A 20,503-nucleotide genomic window follows, 5' to 3' on the forward strand; every position below is an offset into this window, starting at 1 on the left:
GTAACTATGTTAAATAAAACCATCTTCAGGCTCAACAGTTCACTGATTTCGGCTTCTATAACGGTTTTACGCTCGTATCAACTGGTGTGCCTTGATGTTGACCGATGCTTCCGCAACAAAAGCCTTTGAGGTTTTTTCTTTCAATGTTTTTGTGACCATCTGTTATTCTCCATCTCGGTGACGCCCCTCATACAGAGGAGCGTAGCACGTGTAAATATCGGCAAATAGGAGAGAGAGTTCAACCCTCAGAGAGGAAAGCTTGCTGACTGCACCGCAACTGTCTACAGCGCGCGGTTGTCTCCTGAACATTGGTCAGCACTAAAGGAACAAATTGGATAGAAAGAGGGTGGGGAAAGAAGAGTGATGCTCGGCAATATAGGAACTCGCTTCACATTAAGTGTGACACGATCCATTTAACCACATGGCTACTGAGGTCGCGCAGGTCCGGTACAAGGATGTACGTCTGTGACTGGGGGATGACGTCAAACTTTTCTGCGCACTAAAAGTCTTACCGTTGACTTCGACACTTTAATCGTTTTAGCAGTGACCATCGGGCTTTTTTTTTCATTCTCATTAGTTCTCATTAGGGAAGACGATAAAAGCGTGTATATTGACAGGGAAGGGTAGTAAGGAACGGGACCCCTTAGTCCGGTCCTCCTATACGAAGTCTTAGGCGAAGGTTCGTGCCCTTCGGATCAGTACCAGGCGGACCTCAGAGGCGCCTTCGCGGAGGACGCCTTCACACTGCCCTGTGATGCGGCAGGCAAGGAGGATGCGGGGAAAGGGAAGGAAGCAGGAAGCGGCGCATTCCATACCGTAACGTAGGTGGAATCGGTAGTTGGTGTGCCGGCAGAATTCACCGTAACCGGTAAGTTCGACGGTGAAGACGATGTTTATCATAAGGGTCGGATCTAGTTCAGTAAACGCTGTAAGGGTTTATACTCGTCAGATAAAGTTTCGTAATATTGATAATGACACACCGGGCTGCGTGGTGATGGGCAAGTGGAACAATGTTTACGCATACTTGAGACAACTCCCAGACTAGTTTCTGCGTGAACTTCTGGCGCCACGCTTTGAATTTATGCGGCATGTGTGTTAACTGAGGCGATGCCCACGAGAGGGCGGCACAAGCAGAGACGCCGAAATGGGCGGCCGTCGGGGGTTCCCTCGTTGCACAGGTAAATAATATTATATAAGGATCGTATACCTAAAAATTCCTTGTTAGTATAACAGGTGATTGGTAAGAGCCCTAACATCTCTAAAACACAACATTTTGTGTGATTTATTGACCGTCGTGGCCTCGAATCTTAGCATATCAAAGAACTCTCACCGCTGCTTTGGTAGCGCCGAAATCATGGCTATATATAGCTGAACGTAAGTCTACCGGTTGTACTTCCAAAGTACATATACTAAAATTGGAACGATACAGAGAAGATTAGCATGGCCCCTGCGCAAGGATGACACGCAAAATCGTGAAGCGTTCCACATTTTTTTTCCTTTACTTTCAAATGGAATCGCACAATGAAAGTATCCTTTTTTTAAAGGCGCAAGCCGTTCTAGGCTCATGGTGAAGTTTGTGTCAGCCGACCTTACCGCCAGAGTGTCCGCCGAAGCGTCATATCACTCCATGTGAAGACGTATTAAAGAATTAAAAATGATTGGTGGTGACAGTTAGTGGATGATAACGTTATATTAGAGATTTTTAGAGGTTTATAATGACTAATAACTACTGATGACTCCGAAATGACCAATATATCTAACGAAGGCTTGTAATAACCACAATTGATTAGAAATAACTAGTAATGAATACTAATGACTAAAATGACCACTAATTACTTGTAATTACTTCCAATGACTACGAAATGACCACTATGTCTAACGATGGCTTGTAATTACCACAATTAATTACAAATGACCAAAATTCTTAGTAATGACTAATAATGACTGAAATGGCTTTCGCCGTTTGCCTCTTCAGATAGATCTTACGAGACCCTGTAATATACTTCTTCAAAGATTCCCTGAAAGTAACGAGGCATTAATGAGCTTTTGGCACTTCCTCGATCGAATTTTTCAAGGCTCGATCTCCACATTCTTTTCCTAAATATAAACATCATTACTGTTTCGCGGTGTCGAGTATTAGCTGATACATCAACACCTGTCCTGCTCTCTCTGCCCTGTATCCTTTGGCGCTCTTAATTCAGTTCGGCGAAAACAACTTCGGTCTTCCCGTGCATTTCGTCTCGCGTTCCGAGCGTCTCACAACAAATCAGCCCGCCTTCGAGATGACTGCTAGATGCACTTCGGTGGCCGGAATAACAGCGCACTGTTCACGTCGCAGTATCCGTCCAAAGCTCATTGAGAGGAAGTAAGCCTACTCGCTCTCGGAGCAGGCATGAGAATGGCGGCGGAAGTCTCCAACCTCTACGAAGCGACGGATCGAGGTGCTGTAGTCACGCGCGCGACGTCATCGGAGTTGACTTTAATGGACCTACTATGTCTCTCGGTTAACATAGGAAAAAAGTCGTTTTCCTTGGCAACCACGGCAGCAAAATTGATGACGTGTGTTGCATTTAAACGAAATAGTTAATATCTAGTGACTGTTAATAGCGAGTTTTCGATTTAGGCCATCACTCTGTAAGTAAAGATGGCTAAAAATTGCAAATTGCCGGAAAACTGCGAAGTTTATAACTTGGTACTCACAGCAATCAATACTGATATCGCAATTCTGTAAAACGCAACCAATAGGACTTGCACCAATTAAGTTTAAGAACGAAAACGAATTCGTACGTCTTGCTTCGATATGTAAATACATATACTTGTATTAAAGATTTTAAAGCTTCTAAACTGCAGGCATTGTTCGAGTTTGGTTTCAATTACATTTCCGCTTCAAACACTGACTCGAGCAACCGACCTCAAATGACGTCAGCCGCGCAGATTAGCCCGAACTTAACCGTCCTCAACGCTGGTGATCGTCATTCAGGGTTTTAACCAATTACAATCAGGCACGCGATAAGCACCCATGGTGCAGATCGCACGGAGTGTAATTCACATAGAATCATTCTCCAAGCTCATCATGGTCATTGGTTAATTAATAACCCAACTGAATGACAAACATATGTAGTTCAAAGATGTCAGTCTATTTCCAAAGACCTCAAAGAAATGCCAAGTGTAACCTCTGATATAACTTAAAATATTTATATTATTACAAAAGCTTAGATGTTTTGTTAAAACCACTTCATAGATTGCCGCTTGCTCAATAGAACTGTTAGTTAGAGCTTTACTCACATGCATATGCTAATAAACGCTTTGTTATCTTTTGTCCAAATTACAGCGATGTGTTTGTACAAAGACACCACTAGCGTGCACTTATGTCTATAGATGGCGGCACATGTCAATTCATACTACCCCAGGATGAGAGTCGTGCAAGAACAATGATCAGTTCAGAAAATCTTACATCAAAATCATGTTGAGCTGCAACAACAACCTTCCTTTACTTAGGCTAATCTATAACGTGTTGATATGTGATACGGCTAAAATATTTAGCACCTACGGCCAACCGCAGCCAAATTTAGTGGAGTTCGCCGCTTTGGCCCCGAACGACCGGAGGGATGGTTTGTCAGCTGATAAGCACATGTCATCTGATAAAGCTAAGCGCTTTTCGTCATGTGCGTGCTACCAGGGGCCACATGTCCACGTCTTTGACGAATCTTTCGTAAACAACGCGCTTCAAACTGCTTCAAAATGAAGCGTATTGCTACATCGAAGCGAGCAGACGACGCGTGCGGTTGCCGTTGCGTACCCGCCTGCAGCAGACGCACCCGCGTCATGTTGCTTCTTTTACTCGCGCTAACTCTAGGTAACCACGCGCTCTGCCATGTGCGAGTCGAATCGTTTCGTACGCGCAAATCGAGTGTTCAGCGAGCACACACTTTGCGCAGAAGTCGTCCCTGCGTCGAGCGGCAGCGTACCCATGCGTGTCGTGAGGCAAGCCAGCGGCTTTGACGGTGGGTCTGCCGTGCACGGTCAACAGCATCGGCAGCTGAGCCGGTCCACCCCACGGCCCTTCTCGGGGCCCGGACACTTGAGGCCGCTACTGGGTCGATGCTTCAGCCGCACGGCGGCGGGGTAACGCGTACATTCTTTCCACTTGCCAAACCTTTCAGAGACGAAGACGCTAGCTGCACCCCTCTCGGCCGATTGCGCCTACTGCCGCGTTGGCGCGTGACTGCGTGCGCAAGCCATGGTTTCGTTGCCGCAGGTACCGCTACACCCTGTGCCCTTTCGACAACGCCACCCAAGCTGAAGAAAGCGCCCGCTGGAACGCTTACAGCGGCGTCCTCGGGTGCGTTTCCGAGCATCGGTTCTACCATACCGTGCTCGAAGTTTTGCCTCGAAGCTTCTGTGTCTTTTTCTTTTTTCGAGCAACATTGAGCCCATAGCCGCATACATTGGTGGATCAGCTCAGTGTTTAATCGTAGTACTTCTTCGGCTTCTAATAGTTAATAGTATTGAATTGTTTAATGAGCTATAGTTGCGTGGCGTACTCAAAACATTCTGCATTGTTATAACGATCATTTAGCCTTCAAGTAATTCAAGCTTTATTTGATCATAAATGTGTAACATCTGCTCATGTAAAATATCGCAGTTCACTCCTTTCTGTAATGCCACAGTGGTCCTGAGAGTAATAAAGTTATATCAAACGGGTCAAGTGACACTCAGTTATGCAGACAGGCAAAGCATCTGTTAGTTACTGCTGAGGTCAGCTGAAGATATGACGCTAACAAGAACAGTGATGCATTGCTAGCTGAAGGAGTATGCACGGCATTTTGTCAAACAAAACTTGTTTGTGCACCATCGCCTCGTGGTACGTACAGTGTATGTATGCGTTGGCATCTAAAACACTATTCCATCTTTTCAATGTGTGACGTGCCACAGTTTCGTATTTCTGTTTCTCTGAACAAACATTGGAGGACAGGATATCATTGTAGCAGCACCCTGCCTCGCAGCTAGTCGAAATCTAGTACCAATGCTATGTCTTATATGGGCCAGCATGATGTATGGATTGTTTACTCAGTTCTATTTCTTATCGCCCACCACTCACAGCCAACTATATAGGCAGTGCGCTGCTCTGCCCAGCGGCGAAGCTCGAAAAGCAACGGCATTAGAATAAGATCGTTACATTATCCCAGCTGTGGCTGTAGCTCCAGCAGGGCTCCGTCAGCATGGTTGCTTATGGTGAGGCAGCATTGTAATTTTCATTCAAGGGTGCTTTGCATTTGTGTACTGTGAGCACATATTCATATGTAAACAAGTCGAAAAATGACTGGAGTCTATTATGTTTTCAGGTTCCCCTGCATTTGTAAATGCGGCTAAATTTCTTTCATTACTTTGGTTTATTCCAGTCAAATTCGGTACAAGATTGCCTTGGTAGTGATACAACTTAATAATTTAAAGGCTGAGGAAATGACTGACTTAGCCATAACACCAAAATCAGTTTTGGCATGGGGGGGAGGCTCTTGCACATGACCGGGGTAGGGAGGCGACGTGACCGGTGTGCCCCCTCTACCCCCTGGTTACATTCCTGACCAAAATGTGTGTCTGCATCTTTGTTGTACGTGCACGTGCTGGTGGGCGAGTTGGCTGATCATGATTACGACGAAGGCGTCAAATAAAACGACGGACGAAAGAAGGCGCCCATGTTGTTGTCCCGTGTCGGCTTCCTTTGTCCGTCGTTTTATTTGGCACCTTTGTCGTAATCTTTTGCTGTGTTAGACTGGCTGCTTAGTAATTTCACAGCATACATCAATGTAATTACTTGAAACTGGTGTTCTGATCAGGCTTTTCTTTCTTGTTTTTTAATTTGTGCTGACAGTTGGGCAACCTGTCACGGTGGCACTTGTGAAATGCCGTCTCAGATTCTCACAGACATGTGTCCCCCAATACTTGGCAACCGTATGGCATGTTCAGCAAAGTCCTTCGCGTTCTTTCCGCAGTGTCTGGCAAGGCTGGTCAGCAGCTAATGGGAGCCTCAGCGGCATGCACTATGGCAATGGCGACAGCTGCGGCACCCTGAACCGCTCTGTGGAGGTGTGTGACCGCCTTGTTGACATGTGAAGCATGATGAGTGCCCGAAATGCAGTGAAGGGCTTGAAGAAAACCTGCATGGCAAGCGTGGCAGGATGAAACGTACACTCGCCAGCATAGTGATGTTTTGGCACCTAGTGCAGATGCCATTCCTTTGTCCTGGCACCCATCCAAGTCAGCTATCGGTGTGGCAGAGTTATGCCGAGAGAGAGAGAGTTAAGAAGGAGAGATGGCAAAGTTAACTACGACTAAGCCAGGTTAGCATCTATACACGGCTCTAAACTGATGGGGAGGAAATAATTAGACAAACAGAATGCCTAGTCAACAGAGCTATCACAAGCATCCTTGCACTAGGTACATGTAGTTTCTCTCGCTGCCACAAGCAGTTCCATGCAAGCCACTGGGCTTGAAAAAAAGAAGGAAATTGGCAGGTCTCGCGCTGTATAAAAATTGGTGTTTCGAGAAAAGCTTGTCTCTTTGTTGTTTGCACAAATGTTAAGTGTAAATGTTGTGCGAAACTAAACATTATATGATTCAAGTGTTTGTACAGAATGATACAAGCGGAATGTACATTTGTGCACTTCTCTGTAGCCCACTTACTCAATTCTCCGTGTCTCAATGCTCCTCGTGCATTGCATGCCCGGTTCCCAGTTCGCTCACTACGATTCTTTCTCCTCACTCGACTGCTTCTGTTTCCGACTACTTCACTTGCCACCTCTCATCTATATTGGGCCACATACTAGTTCTGGGATATTGGCCAAGAATGATTGCATACCGAGTAGCCGAAGCTATATATATATATATAGGTCGCGGGATCGAATCCCGGCCACGGCGGCCGCATTTCGATGGGGGCGAAATGCGAAAACACCCGTGTACTTAGATTTAGGTGCACGTTAAAGAACCCCAGGTGGTCAAAATTTCCGGAGTCCTCCACTACGGCGTGCCTCATAATCAGAAAGTGGTTTTGGCACGTAAAACCCCAAATATTATATATATATATATATATATATATATATATATATATATAAAATAATGTTTACTTCCCATCAAGAAAGATGGAGGAGGCTGCAGGTAAAAGCTGCACGAACAAACGGCAGCTTGACAGGGGCCCGCAGCCCCCTCTACATATGACCACATAAAGCCAACAGACAATGAAGCCTAGAAAATCATCTGGGAAATCAACTGTGGTTGAAATCGGAATGTAGAAAATAATGAAGAAAAGGTAAAAGGAAGTGGACAAAAAGATAACTCGTCACCGGCGGAAGCCGAACCCACAACCTCCTCCATTACGCACACGTTGCTCTACCAATTCTGCTATGGTGACGGCCATAGAGTTTCTCACTATAAAACCTATAGGGAAATCTGGCGCCACCGTCTATGGGAGTTTCGTAAGGGAGCACTGTGCCATCATGGGAATGACGGTATATGTGTCTGCGAGGCTCGTGTTGGCTAGTGTTGTGAGAGGCTTCGTCTAAAACGTGGATACGGCTACACAAATATTGTGTTCTCAAAGTAAAATCTTCATAACATGTTTTCATTCACGCATATTACATCTTTACTCACCTGCAATGCATGACCAAGCGAAGAAAAGCAAGAACAGACGACAAACTGTTTCCAAGCGAGCGCGAACCGTGTCATCTGTCCTCCAACTTTAGCGGCCCGCTGACACTTTTTACGTAACATATAATCGTACATGCAATAACAAGTTCTCATAGTTAAACAAAACATGTTTTCACGTAATAATAAAGCCGAAACAGCTTTTCACGTGTTGTATTAGTAGAGAATGACTCATTGTGACAGACGGAACGGTGCTTGCCAAGCACGTCTTCAAGGTGTCCTGTCTCTCCGAGAACGATGCCAATCCGAAGTCACAATATACCGGCATTCCCATGCATACCACAGTGCAGCAGTGCCAGATTTCCCTCTAGGTAATGTGGTGAGAAACTCTGTGGTGACGGCTATCGACTCATCCACTAACCTTGGTAATTATGCTTACTAGATCTAGCCGTAGGAGTGTTAGCTAGCACCACTCGGAGCCAATGTGGGCAGATGTGGAACATCCTCTTTTGCCCGATGGCGTCGCATAACACGTGATCTCATTTGTGGAGTCTTGGTTCAGGATGCAAAACTTGGCTGATTCCATGGAGTTTCTTGCAATATTACCTGGGGGGAAATGCGAATTAACACTGCGGATTAACTCCGACTACCCGGAGTTCTTTAACACGCACCTAAGTATAGCTATAGTACAAACATTTTCGCATTTCACCCCCATTGAAATGCAGCCACTGTGACCGGGATCGAGCCCGCAAGCTCGTGCTCACCAGCACAGCGCCATTGCCACTAGGCTATTGCAGCAGGTATTGAACTTGGCTTGGCTTGAGACATTGTCATTTCCACACAGATAAAGCTTTCGCAAACGAAATCATTAGATCAAGTCCTTGCTTGCCCATAATACATCTCTAGTTATACTTTATCGCATCTATCGCAAGTGAACAAAGAAGGCAAAACCGGATGCTTGAAGCTGGCGGACAGCATGCCCAGAACTTGTAGTTTTTGTGCTCCAACTTTTGCATCCCGTCGGCATTGTTCACGTTTGATATAACTGCACAGTCCGGCACGATTTTTCATGCATTAGCGTAAAAAAGTTTTTGCCAAGATCTTTGAGAAAGAATCCAATCCAAAGCTATCACTTCCCAGCATTCCCATGCACACAACAGTGCCCACAGCGGCAGTTTTTTCCCCTTCTAGGCAACGTAACAGAAACACGGTGGCTGGTTCGACTGGCGCAGGTGCGACTCAGCTGCGGTCGCCCCCGGACGTCCCTGGCAGAGGTGAGCGAGCCCGAACGCTGCCACTATGCCATGGTGCTGAGCACCCCCTTGGTGTGCCACCCGGACGCACTGCTCGTTTGGCCCACTCTGTCTGACCAGCAGAAGCAGCGATGGAGTCTGGCCGACAGCCGGCTGTACTCCGGAGAAACCACCGCTAAGGCATGACAGCGTTTCTTTTCCAGTGGTTCAAATGCGGAGCAGGGGGCTCATGTGAGCCCCCTGCTTTTTGTTTGCGAAATTACCTGGTGCCGGGATTACCGTGATCAGCGAGGCGGTGTCTCCCAGGGAGAGGCGCGGGCATTGCACTGCACTCGTGCTGACCCCTGCCACTACCCCAAACTAGGGCAGATGGGGCATGCAATTTTTGGTAGCTGCGGCTACCAAAAAATGCTTGGGGTCTCCTAAATTACGTGTCTTACAGGTCACTTCGTTGTAAACGTCAAGCATCACACCACTTTCAATAGAACCAGGACAGAATTGTTCCTTTGTTGTATGGGTCATTTAGTTGCGAAGGCGTTCAGCTGTGCTTGCACCTTGAACATAACGAAAAGCATACGGCTGCGTAACAGATGAAGAATTTTCGATTATTCAGCGAGCTTGGTCAAAATTTACAGAATGCAGACTCCACGCAAGAACTCTCTACAAAAGGGTCAGACATGATAACACCAAGGTATTTCATGTCTAGCGTGCTTGGAAAGAACTTGCCCGGCCACTTGAATACGTAATACGCTTGACATAAAACATGGCGAGAAACAATCAAAAGCAGTGAATCCGCTGCATCACAACATACTGGCACCGAGGGCAAATGCCCAGCCATCTACCTGCCAACTTGTTTTACTAAAACAGCATACACATATTATTCATGCTTCCAGCACAGGTGCAATCGAAACTGTTTTAAAATGTATGCGACGCATTTTAAGTATCGTAGTTTTGATCAATGGTTTCACTTTTGACGCACCATCTTGGCGGGCAGAATTGTGAACACAGTGCCCGAAGGGATATAGAATGCAGCATAAATAGGAAGGTCGAATATACATAACATTCGCTAGCACGTTGCTAGCATAACTGCTAGCATGTTTGTGCCGAGATTTCACACAAATTTCAATCAAGCCAGAAACTTGATACTCGGAGACAACCATAGACAGTGCTCACACTTTTCACTTCTAATTTTTATACAGGCGCTATCCTGGTCCCTGTTCATTACATTACTGGTAGTACTGGCACACCTTTCAATGAGCTTTTGCCATAGCTTGAATACCAATTTCTTTGTATTGCAGTTGACGTAGGACCATGGTCATTGCTTACCTTGATTTGTAATTTACTTTTCCTGCATGTTTATTGTTATTGAAATTGTCATCGCAGCGTGTACTGCATATTTACTATTTCTTTGTACCGTTAAGACCCATAGTTATCTCATCGTACCTTCCAATTACCAGCCCACCGATTTCTGTACATTTCCGTACAGGTTGTTAGTGCGCATTCTTGTGCAATGTTATGGGAAAACTTTAAACGGAGGCCAAGACTAATCAATATGTACTCCTTCATTCCTGATTTCGCCAACTTGGCATGGCTTCAGCGTGATTTCGGCTTGTCCGCTAAAGTTTGAGGCCTACGTCATCTTTGGAGACCCTGTGCACAGTGCTATGACAATCGATCGTTCATATTATTACCCATAAGAGATATGCTGCTTTATATTCTTCCATTGTTTGTTCACATAAGTACAGCCGTCCAGAGAAAAGCGTTGGCACAAGCGACCGAAGGCCGGAGAGCAAAAATTCTACTTGGTACTGTACAGTTCGCAAACATGTTGGCAGGCAGATTACCGGACCACTTTCGCTTTTCAGTCTTGGGAAGGCCCACAGAATTTACAGGAACATTGTTGAGATAACCTTGGCATTGAAGGAGCTGCAGTTCTGGCGGTTCAGCCAGCACGGTAGTTATGGATAGTAGTATGCACGGATGTGCCTAAACATTGTCCTTCCGACAGCTTTGCGACTGTAAAATTGATCGTTTTCGAACAGAATGTTGCGTTGCAAATACAGCGATTCATCGTTCATACATCGTTCGGAGTTACTGCTCGTGTGCTCGGAAACATTACTGCCTCTTTGCATTTAAGGAAAGCCTGCTTTCTTGGAAATTTATAAAAGTGGTAATAAGTAACGCCACAAGAACATCTGAAACTACAAACGCGAACACTGTACTGATCCATGGAACTGCCCACCATCCTTGTAGTAGCTGAACGATCACAGCACCAAAAGTTCCATCTAGTAATTTTTGCAGGAAACATTGGTGTTGAAGCATCAGCAGCAATTCATTACACTAAGCCCATACTGAAATTCCTAATATCTTTTTTGTGTTTGCCTTTCAATTCTGGCTTGCTTACACAACTGACAGACGAATAGTAGCACTGTGCAGTGAAATTTTACCACCCCAGTCATTGTACGCTTCTTATAATGTTCACTTTTAAAAATTTTTTTGAACAACTGAACGGGAAAAGAAAAGACAGATCATCCTTATTTCAGCCATGCCTGGCATGGGGTTATATTTATTTTTGGTGAAACCAAGCAAGCTTTTGTCACACAAAAGATGCAAGCATAGCTGTGCCGTTGCTGTTGGACTCTTTCGTGGCCACACACGCTGGTGGTTGTCGAAGCCGCAGTGACAAGTGTTCTTCACCGGGTCGCAGGGCCATGCCGTAGAGCTAGCACAGATTTTGTGGGAGGCCGGTCTCGGCATAGCACCGCCTCCGGCGGCGGGACGGCCCGCCTTCGCTGACATGGCTGTCCAGTGTCACAGGGTGAGTTCTAGACAGTTCGTTCTCCGTGGTCCCAGGTGTTGGCGACGCTGAGCTTGGCAACTTGGGCGGTCCTTTCACTGCAGGCTTACGAGGAGCTGGCCTAGGGTCGCATAAATGGCTGGTGCAGGACCTCGTGAAGCCGGCGAGCCTGAAAATGAGGAAACGAAACCGTCACTCATCAAGAACAGGGCACTACATCACCACAGCTGCCGCTTGTTCTTCAAGATCACAACTCATCCGTCCTCCAGTGGTTCGCACAATCGGGTCAGACCTTAGCTCTGTTTTCGAGTCAGCCAACATGGATGAGAACTTTCTTGTGCATGTACAATACGATCCACTGTTAAAGGGAACACTTTAGTAATAAATGCAATAGAGTCAAACCTCGACATAACAGAATTATTGGATATAACAATGTATACCGAAAATGCTCCTTGCCACTATCAGTATGTAACAATGTTTGACAGCATAACTGGACCATTTCTTTGCCCTCGTCTGAAAGAAATGGCTGATCTAGTCAAATGGACTTACATCTATACATCATTAATTCCTCTGTGGGTTTTTACGCACCTCTCGGTGAGAATCAATGGTAGAATATACTAAAGGCGTGTTCTCTTCAACAGTGAACTGTACTGTACATTCACCTTTGCTATAGACTATTCACTTTGGTCTGGCAGCCTAAGATGCTCCCAGATCCAGCCGAGCTGTGCGAGATTGACCAATTAGTGCAGAGAACTGCACCAAAGACATCTCTTTAGCAAGCAACATATTGTTGCTTCTTTATAATGTGGAACTAGTCAGGGACCTGCATGTCTTGTCATGCGACAAACTGCCCATTTTTGGCATTAGGATTCAGATAATGTTGTCACACTATGCAAGTGGCTTGTTGCCAAAGGTCACAAAGTCCTTTTTTCAATAAAAATGTTATGTTCACACTCTTATTACTGAAATAAAAATACGAAGGGAGGCTTAACCACCACGTAATGGTAATGGCCACTCCTTTTGGCTTCAGGATATAAAGAATACAAAAAGCTAACAACTTTAGAAGAAAAATAATGTCTGGGAGGAACCAAAGAAGACAATAGTCAAAGTTGGGAATGGCTTTACCCAGCAACTCTGCTACCTTGTCATCATACTCAACCCTACACAGTGGAATAACGTAACATGCCAGTAAGTGTTCAAGAGGCTATTGCCAGAGGCTAGGGGTCTGGCACGACACAGCACCACACCGAAGGCCTCAGGGCCTGTTAGTTTTCCTCACAAGAGTGCAGGCGGACGTTGCCCCAGCTTTTCGAACTGCCCTTGTTTCAAATCCCGTTTCATCCCTAGCAGCGCACCATAAGGTGCACACACCCACAGCGACTGTGGATTTACAAAGTGCACGATGTAGTTGTAAAGTACGACTCAATGTGCGCAAACTACCTTGTGGGGTCCCAAGCCCGGCTGCAGGATCAGTTCCTGTTCGGAGGCTGCTGCAAGGCGTTCCAGGCTCTGCAAGAGAAAGTCGACGAAGGCAGTAATGCTGTTAGTGCCCCTGGCCACTAATACAAGCCCCCAATGGACAGGCATAGTTGGTGTCACTTAAAACAAGTGCACTTGAACGTTAGTGTCATTTGTGGGCAATCGCAAGAAAAATGCTTAGTGGCACTCGCTGGCAAGTGCGTTTGTCGAACTCGCTTTGCTGCATTGAAGTGTGTAGCCTCGGCAGTGGTGCTTCTAAAGTACTAATAGTGCGATGTACGCAGTAATTTTGAACCCACCTATTTGTGGCTTCATATGCTATAAGCGTCTTATAGACATGGCTATTCTTCCTCTGCCAACGAAAGCCGTCTTGTCTGTTTCTTTCCTTCTTTTTTTATTATTTTTTTTATTTTTCGGGCAAGTACACTTCACCACTTGCAACACTTCCAAATGTGCAGCACGTCTGTCAGGTGTTGGATGCAACACCATCCTTGCTCATTGCCACTGACCATGCTAACGTTAACTTGCAAATATTTCCTAACGTAGGAAATATATAATGGGGCCAATCGCTCGGCCGACTGACACTACCACAAATTCCAAGTGACACTTTCCCGTCTAGCGGTGCGGCGCCAAAGTGACACTCGCTGTGAATAAGTGCACTCGTCTAAGATGTCACTAAATTTGCCCCTCTGACTGGGACACAACACACCAAGTGCTCCCTGCCTGCCCATTTGGCCAAGTGGTTGCGCACTGCACACACCTCTGGCCCACACACATACAAATGTACAGCCTCCCAGATTTGTAATAATATCACAAGTGTCAACCACACATGCACATGATATGTTGCCGCCTTATAAGGGCGACGCCTACTAAGCTGTTCACTTCAGGAGGACACACATCCAGAAAGGTATGGCCGGTCTTGTTTACAAAAAAGAATAGCACAGTCAAGTAGAACACACCTACATGTCTGCCTGCAATGCGCTTTCAGTTTTTAGTTTTTTTTTTCTCTCATTATTGTACTGCACATGCGCATGTGGCAGGGAAAATTGAAATATGTCAGCATCCTTGAGGTATTGTCAGTAATTTGTGTTCATGACTGGGCCTCGTGGACGATGAAAGCAGGGCATGTACACTGCTAAGAAGCAACACGTTGGGCAACACTTGCATTGAAGCATGTTATGCGTGCTTGTGTGTATTATCGCCGACCTTGCCGCGTCTCGTCATTATAAGGCGCTGTCGTAGCTTGCAGTTAATGCCTACGTCACATTATTAAAGAGTTAGCCAATTGTACAGTCTTCGGGAGTGTGGCGCGTGTTCTGGGCTCTGCAATACAAACCTCAGATGCGGTAAATGCGGCACGGCGACTCACCCCAAAAGAACTGAGCAGGGCCACTGCATCCGGTCGATTCAGGGACCGCACCGAGGAGATAGCGTCGGTCAGCTGCAATGGACACGTTGATCGATGCCATGCGTGAGAGTAGAAAAGCTCAGGCAAGCGTGCTTACATAACACAGACTGAACTGTACCAAAGCCCTCTTCGTACAACTGTGTATAGCAGCTAGCTAGATGTTGCGCTGTGCATAGAATGAAGCAAGAGATACCTCCAAAGGCAGCCAGTTTGCAAAGAGGTGACTCTTAGAGTCTCAATTTACCAATTAATCAATCAGTCTGTTTCAATAAGAAAAAGTCACTTTGTATCATTTGGTTATACAGCTAAACCACCCCAGAACTTGCTGAAGAGTTTTTTTAGAGAGTGCATAATTAATATTAGATTATTAAGTGAAATAATTATTATTATGTAATTAATAACAATAGCACTATAGGTGTCGGTAAGAAATATGATTATCACTGCTACTTATAGCAACACGAGGATACATGCAATGCTTATTGCTATCCCACACTAATCCCGATATCCTGTGGTACACTACTTCGCCACGCAGAACTACATTCTTGCAAAGCTCCATATTACTTTCAATAATTACAAAACTCTCATAATCCGTAGTTTCACATAATTAAAACAAACCTCAAAATTAAAGTTCACAATTAGAGTTTCTTGAATTTTGAAACTATACTATCTTCCAAGGAAACATGGCAGCGATGAAAACTGAACAAGATACTCGCCACACGCGCCATGAATGGAGCAAGTACCCTTAACGCTTTTTTTATCAAAAGGCAGAAGTTGTTGCCTTTGCCATACACATACTAGTTCTAGCCGTCTGTATTACAGGCCTCGTGAGTCAGGCTCAAGAACGTAATTTCTGATGGCAGCACACAAAGCACTTCTCGCACTGAAAAATAAGCCTACGGGTTCTGTCTCTCTTCCTCCAAGCCATTTCATGCCACACAGAAGCTATCGTTTCATCGTCGCTTTCTCCAAATTTGAAATTTGTGGACAGTTCACAAATTCCTTCCTCGGTCAAAGTGCAGGCATGCGCTCTACCTGCTGTCGGACATTTAACGTTCAAGTTTTGTACACGTAGACTACTCTCCAGAAATGGCACAATGAATATGCAACTTTTTTTTTTTTTTGCAACAGTTGCCTTGTGAGAGGTTGAGAGCGCGCTGAAAACACAAGTATACTCGGGAGTGGCTGTGCAAGAGTTGAACGAACCACGAGGAGAAGGTCTGCGTGGGAACCAGAGGGTCAACATCCGTGGCCACAGCAGCACAGAACGAAACGCTCACCTTGGATAACGTGTCGCCGTCTTGCCTCTCCATGAGAGCGTCGGCAGGCTTCGCCTCGAGCGCCTTGTATGTCTCGAGGTGGCGTCCGGCCTCTTCGGCACTGCACAGCAGAACAACACCGCTGATGATTTCAAGTTATTCAGTTATTTTACTGTCCATACGTACGCTCGTTTAACGGTTGCGTACTTCTTTTTCACAATATTGACAATGCGCAGCCAACTGCAGTCCCATTTTTCTGGCTACACATAATCCCCCTCGCTCCCTTTTCGGCAAAAGAGTGAACGCTATTGTTTTCGCAATCCACTTATTTCTTCATGCATTAACCGGTTGTAGAGAGGATGCTGCCGATTCTTCCAAGAAGTAGGACCAACAAAAATGGAAAAAAGTATTTCAATCGTAGGCACGCATTGTCTGTTGTTTGTCAGGTGTAAGCAGGCTTTGTCGGTGTTTATAGTTTGAAGGTGAGTAGCCAGCTGTGTTGGCCCAGCTTACCTCCATGCCAGCAGCAAGGTGCAGTCAGCCAGCAAGGACACCTGCGAGAGCTCGCGAAGACTGGGATGGGGATCCGCCTGCACAACAAGACGAGGCAGAATGAGCTCGGCAACATTGAACGGGCAGGTGCTTTGACTAACTGTGCAAGCACTGCATACAAACAAACGTGGTGCATAAGTTGCACAAGTTTCACATCTACTGTCAAGGTTTACCAAGATTACTTGCCTTAATCAATTAGGACACTTACTCTGCTGCCGATAAGATCATGCCACTTTTTTGTCCTTTTTCTTTCGTTATTCTACTACCCACTTTTTCCTCTGGGCTTTCTTCCCTTTGTCTCATTCCCTGCAGGGTAGCATGTACACTAACATACGCCAAGTTTTCAATAAGGAACTTCATTTCTCTCTGTTTAGCAAAGAACCTTTTCTTTGTATGATCAAAAAGGACGTACCTTGCTGTAGGCAGACCTTTCTTTTAAGACTCTGTTATCATTAATGTGGTGGTAAAGGGAACTAATTCAGAAACTGCAGGCAAGTCAAACACACCCAGAAATTACTGCACGGTACTTTTTAAGTACAAATGGGTTCAATTACTTCCCAACTCGTGTGTACATGGAAATACCCCCGCCACAGTACCAGTTGATTTCCACACACCCTTCAAATGGGCCCATTTTACTTTTAGTGGACCTCCAGTAGACCTGGTGTGCCGAACTGAACTGAAAACCGTGCTCAAACCGCAATTCCAGCCAGAACTGAAGTGGAACTGTGCAAGAATGATCGCTGCGGCATGTAGCACAAGGTGTTCTTGTTCATCGTTCTGCAGTGTCAATGTCCTCACCTGCTTTCAATGAACAAAGAACCAGAAACTGAGGGAAATGTCACTTGCTGGCTTCTTTTCTTGCTACAAACGAGGTTTGGAGTAATCATTTATGTAATACAGTGCGAGTCCACCCTGTGTCACATTCCATGGTTTACTCACCACCAGCCCACTAGTAATTACTAGAAGCAAAAGAAAATTGGCTATGCTGCTGTCAAGGCATGCAAGCTAAGCCCACCCTACGCAGACACAGGCATTGTCACTATTTCAGTCTGTCTCTTATATGTATACATGAAAATTTCTCCATACCTTTGCACTCTATTCTAAACTGCACGTTGTAATGAAAAGCGTGGTTACTCATTCTTATCAAGGCACCTTGGCTGCTTTCTGAAAAAGCCACTGCTACAATCTTGGTGATCGTGGCAATGCGATAAAGTTTATCTAAGTTTATCTAAGTTTATCGTGCTTCGAATGAGTATGAAACAGAAAAAAAAACAGCACTAAACCGTGCAGCCACAGCCCACGTTGTCGGCACCTTCTTTTAGTGTTTTCACTGTACTCAACATAGATCACAATAAAAGGAAACATTCAAAAGAGTGACAGTGCGGTGAGGTACCACGGCACGTATTGCACATCCTTGCGACGGCACTGCCTAAGATGACCATCTTTAAGTATATTTCTGCTTTAGCTGTACAACATAAAAGTTTGTTGATATTCATGTACAAAAACATAGACTTATGCCTCCCATGCACCAGGGAGCCCATTTCTTACACCTTATAATAAAGCCTGCACATGTGCCATGTGTACAAGTCGAAAGCCCTGTGCAGCATGTCGCCGTCGAGCAGAAGAAAGTTTACTATGCCAACCGGTTCACAAAGCGGTTCGGTGTTGTGAACCAGTTCATGAACGGTTACAATTTTTTATTTGTCAGAACCAGAACAGAACTGGAGTGCATTGAACCCAAATCCGAAACTCAGTCTGCTTTTTTTCAGTTCGACACCCCACGGTAAACACACGACATGTTTCAACTGGGACCAGTTGATTACCAAATAAACAGTGTTAAACTAGTAGCAATCACTTGAGTTCGCAGTTCATGATTTTTACTAGGGTCGAGCAAAATGTTCACTCATACTTCTCCCATCAGATATTAGCAACAGCACCCGTGAAAAAAGCTTGCCAAGAAGGGACGTAGCTTGGGAGAGTTGGTGGCGCATGATTCCAAGTACAACGCACACAAAGATGAGAAACAAAAGAAAGAACAGCAGTGCTGTGTGCACGTGCCTTTCTTTCTTTTGCGTCCGTCTTGTCCTTGCGCGCATTGTACGTAGGAGATGGTGCATGCGATGCTCATGACTGGGATGTACTGACCACGTCCACTTGCACCAAGAGCAGGCGGAGCTCGAAGGCACGCCCCAGGGAGCGTAGCCGGCTGTGGATGTACCCAGGGAACAGCTGGTGATAGCGCAAACTGCAAACGATAACAACATGTGTCACACTTGCCAGAGCACAATGGCTTTTACTCAGGGGCACCTCGGTACCAAGCACGACGATGGGTGTTCGATATTTGGTCGCTGCACCCGAATTCCGACCAGGGCATAGTGAAAAAAAAAGGCTTGGGCACCATGCTTTCCATGCATACTAAAGAACCCCAGGTGATCAAAGTTAATCTGGCATCTCTCATTACCCATCGTGCCTTTCTGACACGTTAAACCCTATAGATTGATAAACTTTTTTTAATTCCAAATTTCATTTCCCTGTTTTGCTGGCTTCTATACACACCACTGAATGGAATATCACCTGCAGCTACAGGATACACAACGTCATTCTTGGTTTGTGAGGTCCAAAAGGGAAGATATTTTTTTGCAAACGAGCGCAGAAAATGCTAAACAGGGCGTTTCCTCTTTATTTTTGTAGCCGGTTATAGCGTCTACAAACTAGCCAAACCCAGCTGGTAGCGGGAATGGGCTATCCTTCCCATTGAGGTGTCGAGTTATTTTCACCTGCGCGTGTCGTTGATGGATGGGGGTAGCAGCAGTGCACAGAACATAAGCACTGTACATAAAAAGGTAGACCGCACAGTTAGTGGCTGACATGGTGAACAGCACAGACTACAGGACAAGAAAGATATACATACTCAATGCCATATAAATTTCGCACCATTCTGAATAAAAGTGTCAGTTGATAGTCACCATATGTGTTCCTTCGTTGTTCCTTTCCCCCTTGTTCTGCACTGTTCACTACTGGTCAACCATACAAAGCCACAGCTCGTAGGTCAAGCTTGTTGGCTGCAGGTGCAGTGGATGCCCCGCATATTTTGATGTATCTCTTAATTATGCATGGAGTTCAAAGTCCCGATCCAACTCTGGAGCTATGTGAAACGCCTTCGCGCAGTGGGGTGCTCCTGAATTATTTCGGCCAACGGGGGGTTCTTTAACGTGTACCTCGGCGGCAGAACGCCATAACCACTCGGCTACTCGCCGCGGTTAGTTCTCTTAATTCTTTGTTGCGCTTGTGTATCGTAGAAGTGCGCGCGAACACACACATACACACGCATGCGCGTTTCGAGAAACAAGCCAAAGTGGCCGCGCGGGCTCCAACCTGAGGTACAGTGCGCACGTCGTCTGGCCCAGGACGTAGTCCGGTTCGATTTCGCCGTACTCCCACGGCACGCTCCGCAGGCTTTTGAGCAGCGGGTTGCCCTTCTGCACAAGCACGAACGCCGCAGTGTGAACAGCACAGTAGCGAGCACTGGCACCGGCAGCGCAAAAGTCGGCATCCTCCTCCAAGTGTGCAAAAAAAAAGGACGAGCGGGTACCAACCACAAGCAAATACTTGCCTGTCGAGAACTGACTACCAGCGCTCCCGATTTGCCCTTGCCCGTCGGCTCCGGGGGCCTGCGATCGCAAAGAAATGCCGGTTAGAAGACAACAACAACGGCAGAAGTGCAAGGTGACTGTTACTTTTCCGCATCATCGGACATTGCGACGGCTGATGCAGGCGAACGGAGTCTCAGGATCCGTGGTAAATGACCAGAGCTACTTCTGCAACTACAGTGACCTGTCGACGTCTTCTTTTTTCACTGAATAGACGCTGGACCGCAGCTCATAGCTCGTCTTGCAAACACGCCGAGAGAACGTCAGCGCGCTTCGTTGGCGTCGTTCCTACCCTTCGAAATAAAAAGGTTTCGTGTTGTTTTCACGTCGCCTCGTGGGTACCATGTGGATACGCCGGAGACGCTGGTTTCGTACTACTTGTCCCAGCAAAGCACCGAACCTGACCGGTCAGGTACGGTCGCAAGAAGAACCGCTTAGGAGTTATAACGATGCATGGCAGGCAGTAG

General features: G+C 46.0%; 2 protein-coding genes, 1 non-coding gene and 1 pseudogene across 5 annotated transcripts; 3 read left to right on the plus strand and 1 right to left on the minus strand.

The window, feature by feature from the left end:
- The first annotated feature begins 1,389 nt into the window (after positions 1-1,389).
- On the plus strand, positions 1,390-1,492 carry LOC139049328 (U6 spliceosomal RNA). Its single transcript, XR_011508189.1, has one exon. It is a non-coding gene; the product is annotated as a U6 spliceosomal RNA (small nuclear RNA).
- A 2,065-nt stretch (positions 1,493-3,557) lies between these two features.
- LOC139048902 (N-acetylglucosamine-1-phosphotransferase subunit gamma-like) lies at positions 3,558-12,650 on the plus strand. Of its 3 annotated transcripts, XM_070523829.1 has the most exons (7): positions 3,565-3,856; positions 3,939-4,125; positions 4,259-4,342; positions 5,994-6,087; positions 8,874-9,074; positions 11,602-11,712; positions 11,796-12,650. In XM_070523829.1, the coding sequence occupies exons 1-7, from the start codon at positions 3,742-3,744 to the stop codon at positions 11,814-11,816; spliced, it is 813 nt and encodes a 270-aa protein (XP_070379930.1). In that variant the 5' UTR covers positions 3,565-3,741; the 3' UTR covers positions 11,817-12,650. The 3 variants fall into 3 exon arrangements, with proteins under 3 accessions (XP_070379931.1, XP_070379929.1, XP_070379930.1); XM_070523830.1 differs by lacking the exon at positions 11,602-11,712 and having other exon boundaries at positions 3,558-3,856; XM_070523828.1 differs by having other exon boundaries at positions 3,562-3,856; positions 11,602-12,650.
- On the plus strand, positions 9,150-9,293 carry LOC139049349 (U1 spliceosomal RNA; annotated as a pseudogene).
- Positions 11,426-20,396, minus strand: Ercc1 (DNA excision repair protein Ercc1). Its single transcript, XM_070523834.1, has 9 exons — positions 20,124-20,396; positions 20,000-20,057; positions 19,762-19,865; positions 18,532-18,631; positions 16,348-16,424; positions 15,856-15,955; positions 14,540-14,611; positions 13,132-13,200; positions 11,426-11,860 (listed from the first exon to the last, which is right to left on the minus strand). Exons 1-9 carry the CDS (start codon positions 20,141-20,143, stop codon positions 11,813-11,815), a joined length of 648 nt encoding a protein of 215 aa, XP_070379935.1. The 5' UTR covers positions 20,144-20,396; the 3' UTR covers positions 11,426-11,812.
- Between the last annotated feature and the right edge of the window lie 107 nt (positions 20,397-20,503).

Source organism: Dermacentor albipictus, chromosome 8 (assembly GCF_038994185.2).
Source record: "Dermacentor albipictus isolate Rhodes 1998 colony chromosome 8, USDA_Dalb.pri_finalv2, whole genome shotgun sequence".
NCBI lineage: Eukaryota > Metazoa > Arthropoda > Arachnida > Ixodida > Ixodidae > Dermacentor > Dermacentor albipictus.